Genomic DNA, 14,542 nt, shown 5'->3' on the forward strand with positions numbered 1-14,542 from the left:
GTTTTTTGACATGCATATCCTTCCATCAAAGCCAACCTGAAAAAAAAGCAAACTTTAAAAGAGTTGGGGAACGCACCTTAAATTTAAAATGCCTCAACAGAAGTAAGTTGCAGTCTAGTGATGTGTCAGATCACCTCTGCTGCCTGTAGCAGATGTACAGCCAAAGGGCCTGTTAATAAATGGCTCTGAGATCTTGTTAAAGAGTGGAAATAAATGGTTTGGTTTCCTTAAATGCCAAGGGCCAGATACTCCCCATGGCTAGAATGCCTAGCTGGGCATGCAGCACTGAAGGGGATCAGGTGGTTTTTACCCAAAGAGCTCAACTTTAGTCTCTGAGAATCCTGACTGCTGTGTAAATGTATATTTGACTTGCTGTTTGAATGCAGGGGACCAGGAAACCAGTCCTGCTCTTCATGGGGGCAAGGGACATCCACACTTGCCACACACGTGTTCTGCAAACTCTTTTCCATGGCTGTGTTTTAGTGGTGCTGGATTCTTTGCATTTCCAGTGCCTTTGGTGAGCACCTGCTGATTGTGCAGGTGGAGAACTCTTGGCAGCATGTAAGGAAAGCAGAATAAAAGGTCTGAATCAGCAGACACCATTTTGCTGGTTTTTGTTGCTTTTGTTGGAAGTTGATCCTTGAGTTTCCCTGTTAAAAAAGGATTTCTTCAGTTACCCTGGCGGGGAGCTTAGAACAAAAGGAACAATTGCATCAATTACAGAAAGAAAAGCAAGTTTTGGATTGTGCTCCTGGAAATCTCGACTTGTAAATTAACAGCTTTTGTGCGGTAATCACTGGTTTGATGACTCATAAAAAAACACAGATAAAGCAGCCCTGTTGTCAGGACTCCCACTTACACAGGTGAAAGTGTTGTTTGAGCCAAGATGTGGCCTGCCTTGGAATGCTGTTTCTATTATTGTTCTTCTTGTCTCAAGCTATAATTTTTTTGGTGACACAGGTCTCTCTTAGTGAGAGAAGAGCTAGAATTAAGAACGCAAAGGGGATTCCTGCTCGTTGGGTGTGTAAATAACAGCTGTCTCTCTTTCTCTCCCTGTTCCCACTTTGGATTTGCTGCAGGTGCATAGGGCCACACCTGGAGGACTGCATTGGGCTGATGGATAGGTACTGGCTGGCTGCTGGCTGCCTGTGTGTCTCCATCCTGCACGTGTGGACAAGGGCGCATGCGTGTGCATGTCCTGGGGCGTGGCAATGACGTGGTTTGTTCTGTAATTGCCTGCAGGTGTAGAGGCCCAGCTAGTCATGACTGCATTTTCTATCCATGGACACGGCAGTCCACTCTGCCCCAGCACGCTAGGTAACATCCCCACCCCATCCTTCACACCTGCCATGTCATAGCAGCCAGTTTGAACACACACACACCTTGTATGCTGGGAGATCTGCCTCCCTGCATCCAAATTTGCTTTCTGTTTGAAAGCAAATTAGGCATTCTGCTCTTTGAAGCTGATTTTTAAAAGTGTTTTTATTTTGAGCTTAAATCAATAAGGATTAAATTCTGAAATTTCCTGTTGGTATTCATTTTACAGATTGAATTTCCAAATTAAATTTTATTAGATGGTAAAAATTCTGGTGAAATTGGAATGCACATGTTTTCTCTTTATTGGGGTTTTTTTGGTGTTGTTTTTTGCTTAAGACAAAATTAAAAAGCAAAAGAGCCTCTTTCTTTCCATATGCCTTCCCTTGAAAATGTAAATGTTATAGCAAAACAAAATTTCTTTCTTACTTCACATGAAACTGTTATTTGATGGTTTTTTTCATTTTCCGTTTAAAAGAAAAATTGTAACCTTGCAGCAATTTTATTTTCAATAATGACAATTGAAACAAATTAATGTAGGCTTTATTCTGCAATCTTTTTTCATGAAAGCCCTACATTGCTATTGAGTTTGTTCATTCTTAAATTCAAACTGGTTAATATGACTTCTAGGCTTTGGGATTACTCTCCTGAGCTAAGATTAGATGAAAAATGCATAAATTCAATCAAACCCACCTCATTAAGATTTTAAATCTGAGTTTTTTTCTTGTCTTTTTCAAAAGGTTTTAAGGTTGCCTTTCCTTCCTAATTGTGTACATAATGTGAATAGACCTATTTCTAGCTTATGAGGGAGAACATATTTGGACTTGAAAAACAGTGCACTATAAATGCTATCAGATGGTACACTTGTTTATTAAATCAGTATCAGTTCTGACTTAATTCATTAACCAATGAATAAGCAGCAGAAGATGAATTTTTCAATATTTTAATGTTTTGTTTTAATCTTTCTGATTTGGGATATCCACTTTGAGATACTTTTGTGGGGCCTCATTTTCAGATGGACTCGTCCAAAGAGAGCTGCCCCAGTTTTAAAGGCCCCAATTTCATCATCTTTACTATTATTTCTGTAAATGTGCTTTAAGCAATAATAATAATTAATAATAATAATAATAGTTATTGTTATTTATTTATTTAAGTTGAAGGGCCTTATTAAACTACAGAAATGAGAGGAATTGTTTTACTCTGTTCAGTGGTTTTACTCCTGCTCCATTCAGTCTCAAATGTTTCCTGTTTCCTTTGGATCTGATGGATATTTTTTTGTTTGTTTCAGCCTTGCTGAATTTATTCTAGGAAAACTACTGCACTGTGTTTAAATGTCAGTATGTATTCTTTCAAGGCAAAGAAGGAAACTTCATACCTCTATAATAGACTTGTGAAATTGTGCCTTTTTTTTTTTTTGTTGTTGTGAAAATGGTTCATTCTATTTGGTCTAAAAATGGGCAAAACTGCACTGGCAAAGTGACACTTTTTTTTACAGTAGGGCTGTACATCCAAAATGGATGTGTTTAACTTCAGATAGAACCTTCTTCATGTCTCTTTAACAGCTGTGCGCCCACCTGAGACTTATAAATCTTAAATTAATTAATAATCAGTCTGACCCTTACCTATTGGCTTGAGTTTTGTCCATTGATGTGAATTATCAGTGAGTAGAAGGGGACAGATTTTTCTGCTAAAAGTGAGAGCAGGGCTTTAACCCAGACAAGAAATTCCTCATCTTCTCCTATTTCCATTTTCATAGCAGTGTTGCTTTCCTTTCCTTTGCAAATTGTTTATGCCATGATTCATTGACTTGAAGGCTTTTGTAAGAGTCTGGTAGAATAGCAAAGAATTCTTTCTGTCATGTTTAATCAAGATGAATCAGATGTGCATTACATGGCTTGTTTTCCAAATGGCTGGTGAAACTTCAGTTTTTCTGCTTATCTTTAGTCCCTTCAAGTTTGTGGGAAAACAACCTTACTTTTGGCAATGCATTTCTTTCTGCATGGTTTGGTTTTGGGGTTTTTTTAACCTTTAGGTTCAATGGAGTTCTGTCCAAAAGAACAGCTTGTCATGCAGCTTCCTGTATGGATTATTTCTGTAGGGCTTTAGTTTTGGTTCCACCTTCCGTACCAGACTTTCCTAGAAATTATCAAACCAATGATGGAAAGCAGAAGAAGGCTGGAATTTGCCAGGATGCCCAAAGGAGTTATCCATCCTCCTTTCCTGGCTCTTATTACAATGCCATTCCTCCTTTTGCTACCTTCTGGCAGTTACATTCAGTGTTTTTTGTGGTTGGAATAGCACACAATAGAACATTCCGGCATATTCTGGAACAATCAGCAAAAAAGATGAGTATGTCTGCTCCCTAGATTGGCATAACTGTTGTCTAAAAGGATGATTCAAAAACTATAAAAATAATGCTCTGTTGTTTATTAAGAAAAGACTCTGGAAGTCAGGAAAGGCTGGTTCTTTTCAGGTTCACCAGAAAAATTTGGCTAAGTGCAGTGATTTCAGTGAGACTGTGGACAAAGCTTTTACCCAAAGTAGGAATTTTAATTGGTTTGTCCTTGCTAGGCTTCATTCACCTTAATACTAGGAGAGAATAGATCATCAAAGGAGGAGTGAGATTTCTGTTTTCTGGAGCATGTGAGATTGTACATCTAGAAATGTGATAGGAAAGAACCAGCAGCAGCACTGATGTTCCTGGTCTGAGTAAGCTGATGTCTCTGTTTACGCCCCGAGAAAATTTCATTTACATTTCCCTTTTAACTAACAGAAACTAATTAGCCAGGCCCAGTATTGTCAAGTGCTTCAATAGAATGTTGTGTAGATGTTAACTCTAATTACAATGCTGTTGCTAGTTTTGTATCCAAAAAGGATGTCCTCTCAACAAATCATCACTTCCTCAACAACAACAACAACAAAAAAAGCTGGTTTTTATCTACTGCTTATGTGTACAAGAGCTAATTAACAGTAAACCCTGTGTAATGCAGGCAAATCCTTTCATAGCTGTTTTGTACCCTGTCACAGTATGACTTCAACAGAATTTCACAGCAGCTCTCAGTAGTTGGTGGGGAAGGGAAACCACCTCTAATAAAATGCTTATGTTCATGGTTTTCACAGTGCTCAGCTCCATTGCTTGGAGGAAAGCACTCCATATGCTCTCTGCTTTTATAGAATAATTATATTATTCTGGAGGAGCAGAGGATCTCTGTATAAATAAGAGGCAAAATAAGATCTGTGAGTACCAGTTAAGCTATGTTACTTTGTTGGTAAAAGATGCTGCTCTCAAGAGACTCCTAATATGGAGCTTTCTGAAGCTGTATCAGAACAGAGCAGTTGAAGAAACAGGTTTATATTTTAAAAATCCAGACTAGAAAAAACAGTTTCAAATACTTCCTCTGTGGGTTGTATACATCTTACATGTCATCAAACAGGCCAAATTCACAGAGTCACAGAATGAGCTAGGCTGGAAAAGACCTTTGAGATTATCAAGTCCAACCTATGACCTAACACCACCTTATCAACTAAACCATGGCACTGAGTGCCATGTCCAGTCTGATTTTAAACACCTCTGGGGACAGTGACTCCAGTGACTCCCTGGGCAACCCAATCAATCTTTCTGTGAAGAACTTCCAATGCCCAACATAAACCTCCCCTGGGTCCTCCTGTCCCATTGCCTGGGAGAAGAGACCAACCCCCACCTGGCCACAACCTCCTTTGAGGTTCATGAAAGAGATTAATAGAGAAATCCCAGTTCTGTGGGTGACCTTGCCTCTTCTGAGCTGGTTCTGAAGCCAGACCTTTGCTGAGGGTACTTTAATTCTTGCCATGGCATTTCCCTGCCTGGAGCTTTAGTAGTACCTTTGGAGTACCCCTGGGACATGAATGAAAGTCACTGTGGTCAGTGATCTTGTGACTTCTTCCAGTTTTTTACCACTTCCACATTTTGAGAATGGCCTTCTTGTGAAAGGGTGTAGGTGGGTATTCCTTCTTTCCTGTTGTACAGACAGAATCCTAGAATGGTTTGGGCTGGAAAGGACCTTGAAGCTCATCCAGTTCCAGCTCTCCCTGCCATGGGAAGGGACACCTTCCACAATCTGAGCCTCCAGGCCCCATCCAACCTGGCCTTGAACTCTTCCAGGGATGGGGCAGCCACAGCTTCTCTGGGCAGCCTGTGCCAGGGCCTCCCCACCTTCACAGGGAAGAATTTCTTCCTCATATCTGACCTAAATTTCCCCTCTTTCAATTTGAGGTCTGACCACAGATCAGAAAGATTTGTCTGTGATCAGTGAGGGTTTGTGCTTCGTCTGCTTTACTCAGCAGGGTTGGCTGGCATGGACTCATGGTATGGAAGGGCTTAGTAGGGTATGCTGCTGTAGAGAGAAGTGAACTGCTAAGGTTGGGAGAGTAAAAGAACTGAAGCAATTCTCACACAATGCTGCTTAAAATCTCTTCTGTGGCTCCAGTGGTTTGAGGATTCTGTTGAGAGAGCGTAGGATAGAGTAAGGTCAGAAATCTGATGTTCCTAGAAGTTTGTCATACAAGGAGTAGAAGGTGGACAATAAACTCCTGCAGGATCTTGGTACTGTTGATACTCATTGACCAAGTTTCCCAGCAGCTGTGCTCATTTTTGATAAGAAAATTTTTTGTTTAGAAAATTGACTAAATGGTCTTTACTGAAACTATGAGCAGAAAAAATGATGAGTGATGAAGGCCAAATGTGATAGGTCACTGCTGGAAAAAAGGGAGCAATAGGAAGTGCAAATTAATAAATGGTTTGTTAGAATGGAAAACACACAGTGCCATTGCTGAGGTGATTGCTTTGGTTTCTCATCATCCTTATGTTGTGGGTCTGTATTGATTTGGCTACACAAATAATACACAATGCAGAAATAAAATTGTGCCATGGAGAAGTGACCTTATTATAAAGCAACAGTATATATCTCACCACTCACCAATGGGTTTCTCTCATGGCTGGAAATAAGGATTTAATTTAGATTTAATGTTGTTATAAATTAATTATCCATTATTAAATATACATTTGTAGAGCTTTAGAAATATGGAGGATGTAGGGTTGTTTAAACCTCAGTGAATGGTTCCTTAATAATTCATTAATATTTAATACATAATAAATCAGAACTAAATCTTGTGGTCTTATTTCCAATCTACCTGTGCAATGTAGGATTGGTTACTCTTAGAAAAATTAACATGACAAATGTATTAGAGTTGAGAGCCCAGCCCAGACTTAATTCCCTGCAATTTGGCTTACTCCTTGTGGCTCTACTCAGGTGTGAAGGAGTTGCAATTCCTGCATGCAGCAGCAAGCTCTTGGCTGGGGTTCTTTGGAACATTTTGCTTTTCATTGCCTGTTTAGCATCAGTTTTCTGGAATGATGGAGCATAGAACATGTAATGCAGATGAAAATTTGCACATTAACATTACCTTTTTTGTTTGTTTTACACACTAAAATATATGTTTATTTCTCAGTTAAATTGCAACGGTTTTCCCAGCATTGGATCAAAACTAGCAGATAACTTTTTAATGGTGATAGTATAGTTGTCTGTCAGTCCTTTTCCAGGAATGGAAATACCATTTTCAAGTCCTTTGCAGGAATGGAAATACCAGTGTTGAATTTGATACTTTACTAGTGTGTAGCAAACAGTACATGAGTTAAAGTAATTAAACAAGCTGTAGGTTTCAAGGGATTAACAAAGTCCTGACTTTGGTGCTGTGTGTGGGAAGTTGTACCTCAGCATTTACCAAAGGTGGAAGCATCACCACAAATACCAGCAATCATTCAGGAAGAAGAGAGCATTAGGAAATCAAGCCATCAGACAAAATTACTTATTCTTACTATATTTTTTTCCATGCTGTAAAGTAAAGTAAAAGGCTGGGAAAATGTCATGTAAATTATCTGTACCTTTGGGTAGTAGTTTCAAAAAACTAAATTCAATTTCTAATGGGAAATGTGAGCTAATACTAAACTCATTCCCTATGCCTGCCCTCTCTTTGTTAGTTCAGCTTCCTTTGCATCTCCTATCTGTAAAGTAGAGGTATTTTGCCTCTTTTCTCCCTGGTTTCAGTGGTAGTGGAGAGAGTTGAACAAGAATGTAGACCCTGTATCTTCAAAAAAACTGTTTTCCCAGGAATGTGTGTTGGAGAGGCTTTAGAGAGGAGCCATTGGAAATAGTTCCTTGTGTCTTGGAATGAAGTTTAGGAGCTCAAACAGCTAAAGGTTTTTTTGGCTGAAAGTGAAGGTAGATTCTCCTCTAGAAGTACTCAGGTAAGAAGACAAAGTTTTGTTGAGGATGGCACTAAGTCTAGCAGATGGAAAAGGAGAGTTGGGTGTCTGTCCGATATAAGATGGGTGAAATTTGAGAGACATTCAGAGCAGCAAAATGCCGGTGCATTTCTAATGAAGCTTATTAATCCCTGGAATGCTTTTCTGTGGTAATGTTTTCTTCTCCAGCACTAGACTTGTGAAATCAAGACTGGGAATTTTTCCCTGCTAGCAAGATGAGTTTGTGCTGAGTTGTTGGGGGCAGAGAGTGGTGTGGCTCCTCCTACCGTGGGACAGGACACTTCAATGTCTGTGATAATAATTTCCAGCTGTGATCAGCTCATGATCTAAGCTACAAAGTCCTTTAAATTTTGACTCCGAGTACTGAGTGGGACAGAGACAAGCAAATCCAGCTGCTGAATCCTGAGCTTTGGCTCCTGACAGCTGTGGGTGAGGCACAGAGTTCCACATGACTTTACACAAGATTTCTGTTCTGTTCACACATGCTTGCTCATTAGCAGTTAGGTCAGGTAAAATTCTCAGTTTTCAGACTGTCCTTTTCTAGGAGAGATGAGAAACTCATTCAGATCTTATCTGTACTTTTGTCCAAAAGCTTCATGCTTTTTTTTTTTTCCAATCTGATGTAAATTTTTAATGACACCATTTTCACTTGCTGGTGAACAAGATCTTTTGCAGACATATTGGCTGTTTCATCAATAGAAGATAATGTTGAAAATCATTTCTGTGGTTATCTGAGATTGAACAAATGATAAAACAGGCAAGGAAAGATTATGGGATAATGTGAAGAGCAGGTGCTGGCTAGTTCTGATTGAGCTTTTCTTTGGCAGAGGGTTGTGAGGAGGTGGCTCTGTATTTGCCTGTTGTGTACATTTCTCAGCAGAGCTGGTAGTTTCTCATACTAGAGAGTTGTGGCATTTATGAAGAAATCTGAGAACAAATACAACCTCATCCTCAGGACAAAGGCCAAGCTTTGGTTAAACATGGTCCAGTCATGACGTAATCCCTGATTTGTTAATGATACAAAGTTTTTCTAGTAATGCCTAAAGGAAAATTCTCTGACATGCAATCAAGCTTTTTAATGAAAAGTGTGAACTTTTTCCTCATACAATTTGTCTTGAACTCCCAGTGCTCTGCCTGTGACATAGCATGTCCTTTGGAAACACAGGATATCAAAGCAATACACCACTGTTGGGCACCTCTTAAAATGCTCACCTGGATTTTTATGACATGTTCTTACTGTGTTCACTGTTCCACTTTAACTCAGAGTTCTCTACTTGTAAATCAAATTATGTTTAGATGTGTCACTGAGATTAGGTAGTACAGATATGTCTTAGAAGGCACAGAAGCTGTAAATGACCATAACATGGGTGAAAAGAAGTGGTGATAGCAGAAAGTAGAAGGAAGCAAAAGTATGGAAGATGTAGTTTTATTAGCTGCCATTTCTTTTGCTCAAGTTAATACTGCAAGGTTAGAATCTGTAGGCCTAATGTCAGTGTAGGTCAGTTGAAGAGGAGGCAAGACACTGCAATCCCTGCTTTTGGTAATAATGTTCATCTGCAAATTGGTCAGAAAATGATGCTGGGAACACAGGCCAGGGTATGCAGATCCTGTAGGCTGGTTGGTCAGAAGCAAAGAAACTGCAATGATGTGGTAGACTGGAGGGAAGATGTGTAATTCCAGAATTACACATGTAATTCTGCAGCATGTCAGTGGCTACACCCATCTCCTTCAAGTTCCCAGCAGGCTGGAATCAGCCATGGGGATGTTTTCAGTTCATGCCAGTGGTGTCTGTATCCATGGACATTGCTCTGCTTGAGTGAATAGCCTTCCTTAAAAAATATGTGCAAATTTGAGAAGTAAATCACATCTTTCCCTGCCTCTAATGGACTGATGAAGGGAAAAAAATGAAGAGGTAAAAAGTATTCCTGCATTAAAATGGACCACTAGTTGTTAATATGCATAGTCTCAATCACAGCAGGGATAATAGGCAAAGAACAGATTGAGGAGATGATATCCTTGCTTTAAAAGTGTCCCATCTCCCATAGATGTGCTTTTCCCTCCCTCGTGGCAGGGATGTCCTCTGCATGTGAATAACTTGGTGAAGTTCAGTGCTGTCTCACTTCAGCTCTGGCTGAATTCTTTCTGCTTCCAGTTCCTGGATCAACCAGTGGATCAGGGCTGCATATTCTGAACTTGGGGGTGTTTGGGTCAACTCTTAATTAATGGATTTTTAAAATAGGGGAGCAGTTTCTAGGAAACTTCTAATGAGAAGAAGGGTATCACTAAGAAAGCAAGCCAAAACCTACAGCTGTATCAATATGGTTGGATATATTCTCTCAAGCTTTTATCAGCCTTGTTGTGTTGCTAATTACTTAAATACTTCAAATACATATATTTTTGAAGTGGAATGAGAAGCAATCCCTCTCTCCCTCATGACACAGGCAGGGGGAAAAAAGGTATTGAGCCTTCTCTCTCCTTGTTTTGTTGTATTTTATTTTATTTTAGTGACCTCTAATGAGCTTCAGATTCTGTGAGATCTAAAAGGCACAAAAACTCACCAGGATCCACTACCTGCCAGAGTACTGGTACTTAGGTTGGGGGATTTGGTGGAATGGGGAAAGGAAGGGGGTTGTGACTGGAAGAGGAAAAAGAGATTTTTAAGCTGGATCACCATTTCCCCAGATGCTTGGCCTGTTCTATTCTGGAATTTTAGCAGCTGTCAGAAGATGAGTTTATTTAACATTTAAAAGCTTCACAGATAAAGCAGTAAGTTCTGGAATGTTCTATCATACAGAAATTTGGGGGAAGGAAGAGCTATTTTACTAAATTCTTATTTATCTCAATGTGGGCTGTACTTTACTGCAAAACAATCCTAATAGAAGAGCAGTTGGAGAGTCGGGGTTGCTCTTAGCATGACCCTCACCATGAGCTGCTTTCCTAACTCAGTTCTGTCTGTCACTGTGGAGGTGGTGGGAGGCTGCTGTGTGCACAACCACAACCCCGTGCTCAGCAGAGCTGAGATGATGCTCACAAAGGGGCCAAGGTTTCCCCTGGCTCCTTTACAGCCCCTGGAGAGGATGGGATTCCTTTGGCTGGCTGTGGATATGGAGGAGAGCAGTGACAGTGGGTGAGTTTGGAGCTTCTGTGCTCAACTTTTCTTCCTAGAATGACCTTTGGGGAAATGCTGGCTCTAGAATTAAGAGGAGTTGCAAAATACTCCAGAGTTTCTCTCTGCTTCATTTGGTAATATAAGAATGACTGATAAGTTATTAACATAGAAGAACTTTTTGGTTTCTCTATTAACATAGAGAAATCTTTTTGGGCATAGTATCATATAGGAGGTGATCCTGTATAAACCTATGTCAGGAACAGGATATCAGTTTCATATGAGCTTTTTCCCCAGTAAGCAAATGGGGTTTTCTAATGATTGATGTAATTTGTGTAGGATGTTTAGACAGTATGGTATTCCTGTAAAATAATAGTGATAAATCCAAAAGCAGCATCAGGCATACTCAAGGAAATTCCTTATACTCTGCTCTTTATCTGCCTTCAATTTTCCTCCATATTTATGAGCATTGGCTGCATTTCTTCCCTGCTATGCTCCACAAAGATAAATTCTGCATATTTAGAACCCAAGTGATGAGTAGCTAAAATCTGTGTTGAAGCTAACAGCATCAAGGCCATTGCTAGTGTTCTAATAAATGCCTCAAATACTCTATTTATATAAACATGCCAGTGCAGAGTGAAGTGTGACTGTTTTGATTTAGGCTTTGAAGGAAAGATTTTTATCTGTGGGTGTGCATGAATGTACATAATACATGAAAGATATGGATGCATATTTCCAAACACATCCTGCTACAAATCCTCCATGCACTCTCATCTCAAACATAGGTCCAAAAGATGCTTCAAAGTCACCACTGGTTAAAAAAACCTCTGCTGAAACCCTCATAAGCTCTTCTTACAGAACAAATTATTGGATATGACAAGAAACTTGAAGATGGGAACACAGTGTGATAGTTCTGTTCTCATCTGTTTGTCATGTCCCATTTTGTTATCATAGAATCAGAGAATGGTTTGGGTTGGAAGGGACCTGAAAGACGACCTTGTTCCACCCCTGCCATGGGCAGGGACACCTTCCACTGTCCCAGGTTGCTCCAGGCCTCATTCAACCTGGCCTTGAACACTTCAGGGATGGGACAGCCACAACTTCACTGGGCAACCTGTGTCTCAGCACACTCGCAGGGAAAAATCTCTTCCATATATATGATCTAAATTTCCCCTCTTTTAGTTTTGATGAACCCTTCTGGTTTTTTTTCTTCTGCCAGTGTCCGGTGCTGAATGTTAGTCTGTTCCCTTCTGTGCAGGGGCTTGTTCCCCTTGGAGGGGTGCTTGGGCAGAGGTTGGAGCTCTGTTCAATGTACAGATTTTTTTTTTTTTTTTCATAAGAGAAAAATAAAGTCATAAAGAATTCAGAGAAAGGAATCTGGTTCAGAATGTCAGACTTGGTCCCCAAGTACAGTCTTTGGAGGCTCTCTACTGTGACATACTCCTGGAGCTTGAGAAAGCAAATGCTTGCTGTCCCAAATACCCAAAGCTGGAACAGGAAGCAGTCCAGTCTTCTCAACCACTTAAACAAAATATCTGCTCTGTGCTCCTTAAATCTTCTGAATGAGTACTTCCAGGAAAGACTGGCATTCCAAAAATCAGGCACATATAAAAACAGAGATAAATGCATTTTCTGAAGAAAGAAGTTGATTTGGAAAATAAAGTAAAACTGAAGGACATGAGGTAGAGAAACCTTCTTGCAGCTCCTTAGAGGTAGACAGTCCACGTGTGCAGTCTACAGGCACAGGCAGGTGTGGGTTTGGATATTTCTTCTGTTGAATAGCTCAATTTCAGCAAACACTTAACTGAACTTAAGTGAATTACAAGCACTTTCCACTAGTGGAATTAAAAAAGTGTTTAAAAAAATAACAAAAGGAAGAGCACAATATTCAAACAGTTTTTCTCCTGATAGTTATTTAAAATACTCCTAAATGTTCCTTCATGATCTCTATTCGTTGTATTTATAAAAACCTATTGCAGAGCAGAATGTTCCAGTTTTGAGCCTAGTGTCTGCTAAGGAAGGCAGGAGCCTCTCTTGAAATAGAGAATGTAAACCCCTTCCCTCTGAATTATTGTAATTTTGAAAGGGGCTCTCAGGCAAAGATATGGGAGTAGGAGTAACCGTTCTTTATTAGGAAAACTAAAAATAAAAATGCAGTAACACAAAACAACAGTAACAGAGTCAGACTAGGAGCTGACCCCCTGTGTGTCAGGGTGGTGGCACAGTCCCATTCCATGGTGGCTCAGCCCTCCTGCAGTGCCAGCTGTGGTTCTGCTGGAGCAGGGATCCTGCACAGGGGGGGAGTTTTCCTCTGAAGCCCCACGGTGGTAGAGATGGGCCTGGTGTCCCTCTGGGAATGCAGGGGAGCAGAAAGCTGCTCCTCTGGGAATGCAGTGGGCAAAGGCTGCTGTGGTGTTCCCAGGGTCAGATTGTATCCAGGTAGGAATGCTTGGCTCCTCCCCTGGGTGGAGCATCCTCCAGTGGGATGATGGAATTTGATCAGCCATGCAGGGACACTCAGTGTCCATGAACAGAAGAGATCTCCTGGAGGGAGGATTGGTTGTGGAAGGGATAAAGAAAACCGCCCAATGAACAGAAGAGAACAGCCCCACCTCTGACAGATGGGGATGGAAGCAGCCCCAGGCACATCTTCCAGCCTAAGACAGAGCTATGGTGTGTATTGTCCATGTGACCCAGCTCCCACTGGCTGTTTTGGTACAGATTTGATGTGGGTTCAGATTTCCTGTGTTCCTCCAGGAATTTAACAGGCCCTGCCATGGGTTGTGTTGCTCCCTGGTGCCTCTGGATGTGACAGTGAATGAACAGCAAACAGTGCCACAAAGCAGGCCATGTTTCTGTTGGAGAAAAGTGTGTTTTCTGGATGAATAATTTCATGTGCACAGGCCTGATGAGCCCCTGACTGCCACTGGTTGCAGAGCAGCAGGCTGAGTTGATTGCTTCTAACAGGAATTCTTTATGCAGGGAGAAACTCCTGCAGCTAATGCTGATAGTTTTGATTTCAGAGCAGTCCATCAGCATCCATGGTCATTACAGCTCTAGTTTCCTTTATTTAATGCAAAATATTATTGTTTGCAAAGAAAATGGGAAATATGACAACTTTATAAAGCAGATTGCTCTTTTACTTGCTGAACTGGCTTCACCTGTGAGTTCAGTCTAGTGGATTTAACTGGCTTTGTGTCACAGATAAATCAATCTACATTATGTGGGGCCTGACTTGGCATAATTTAATAAGAATGCTAATCTGTTTATTTAAAGCACAAGCCTCAAAACAGAGTCACTGTGCAAGCTTTTAACAATAACATTTTTTTAAAGTTCAGGCAGTAAAGAAAAATCTCAGCCTAAAAATGGCAAAGGTGCAAGAGATTGTATTGGGACTTTTCAGTTTTAGAGGAGGAGAAGCCCATAAAAAGCCTTGATATTGATGCTGTAATCCCAGAGATTTCAGTAGTTATTCCTAGTCAGATGTATTAAAAGGGAGTTAATATTGAGAGCTCTTAGTAATTTAGAGTGAAAATGTAACAGAGTGGTAGTTCTAAATTATGCCATTCAGATTTAAAACCATTTTTTAAGACATCAATTGTGCACTGTGTGTGGTAATAAAAATGTCACAGATTTTGAATCAATACATACTAATGTGCAGAATGTTAGGCTGTAATAATTTTCAAAGCTCTACTTAATATTTCTTTCTTTATCCTCATTTACTTTGCTGAGTGAAATGGGGACTCCTACATTGTTAAAAAAGAGGTATGAGTAGAACATACCTTTACAGGCATTGATACAAGAACCAGTGTGGGTAAGAA

At 40.3% G+C, this 14,542-nt stretch overlaps 1 protein-coding gene across 2 annotated transcripts in view; it reads left to right on the forward strand.

Moving 5' to 3' along the window:
• ERBB4 (erb-b2 receptor tyrosine kinase 4) overlaps positions 1-14,542 on the forward strand; it is a 592,065-nt gene that overhangs the window by 455,184 nt on the left and 122,339 nt on the right. Inside the window, exon 16 of one of the 2 annotated variants that reach the window (XM_071434337.1) lies at positions 1,243-1,317. In XM_071434337.1, the coding sequence (XP_071290438.1) occupies positions 1,243-1,317 (75 nt within the window). Of the gene's footprint in view, positions 1-1,079; positions 1,125-1,242; positions 1,318-14,542 lie in introns of both variants that reach the window. The other variant, XM_071434338.1, reaches the window with a different exon arrangement.

This window comes from Agelaius tricolor, unplaced genomic scaffold (assembly GCF_023055355.1).
Source record: "Agelaius tricolor isolate 1412-34295 unplaced genomic scaffold, bAgeTri1.0.p SCAF_10, whole genome shotgun sequence".
NCBI lineage: Eukaryota > Metazoa > Chordata > Aves > Passeriformes > Icteridae > Agelaius > Agelaius tricolor.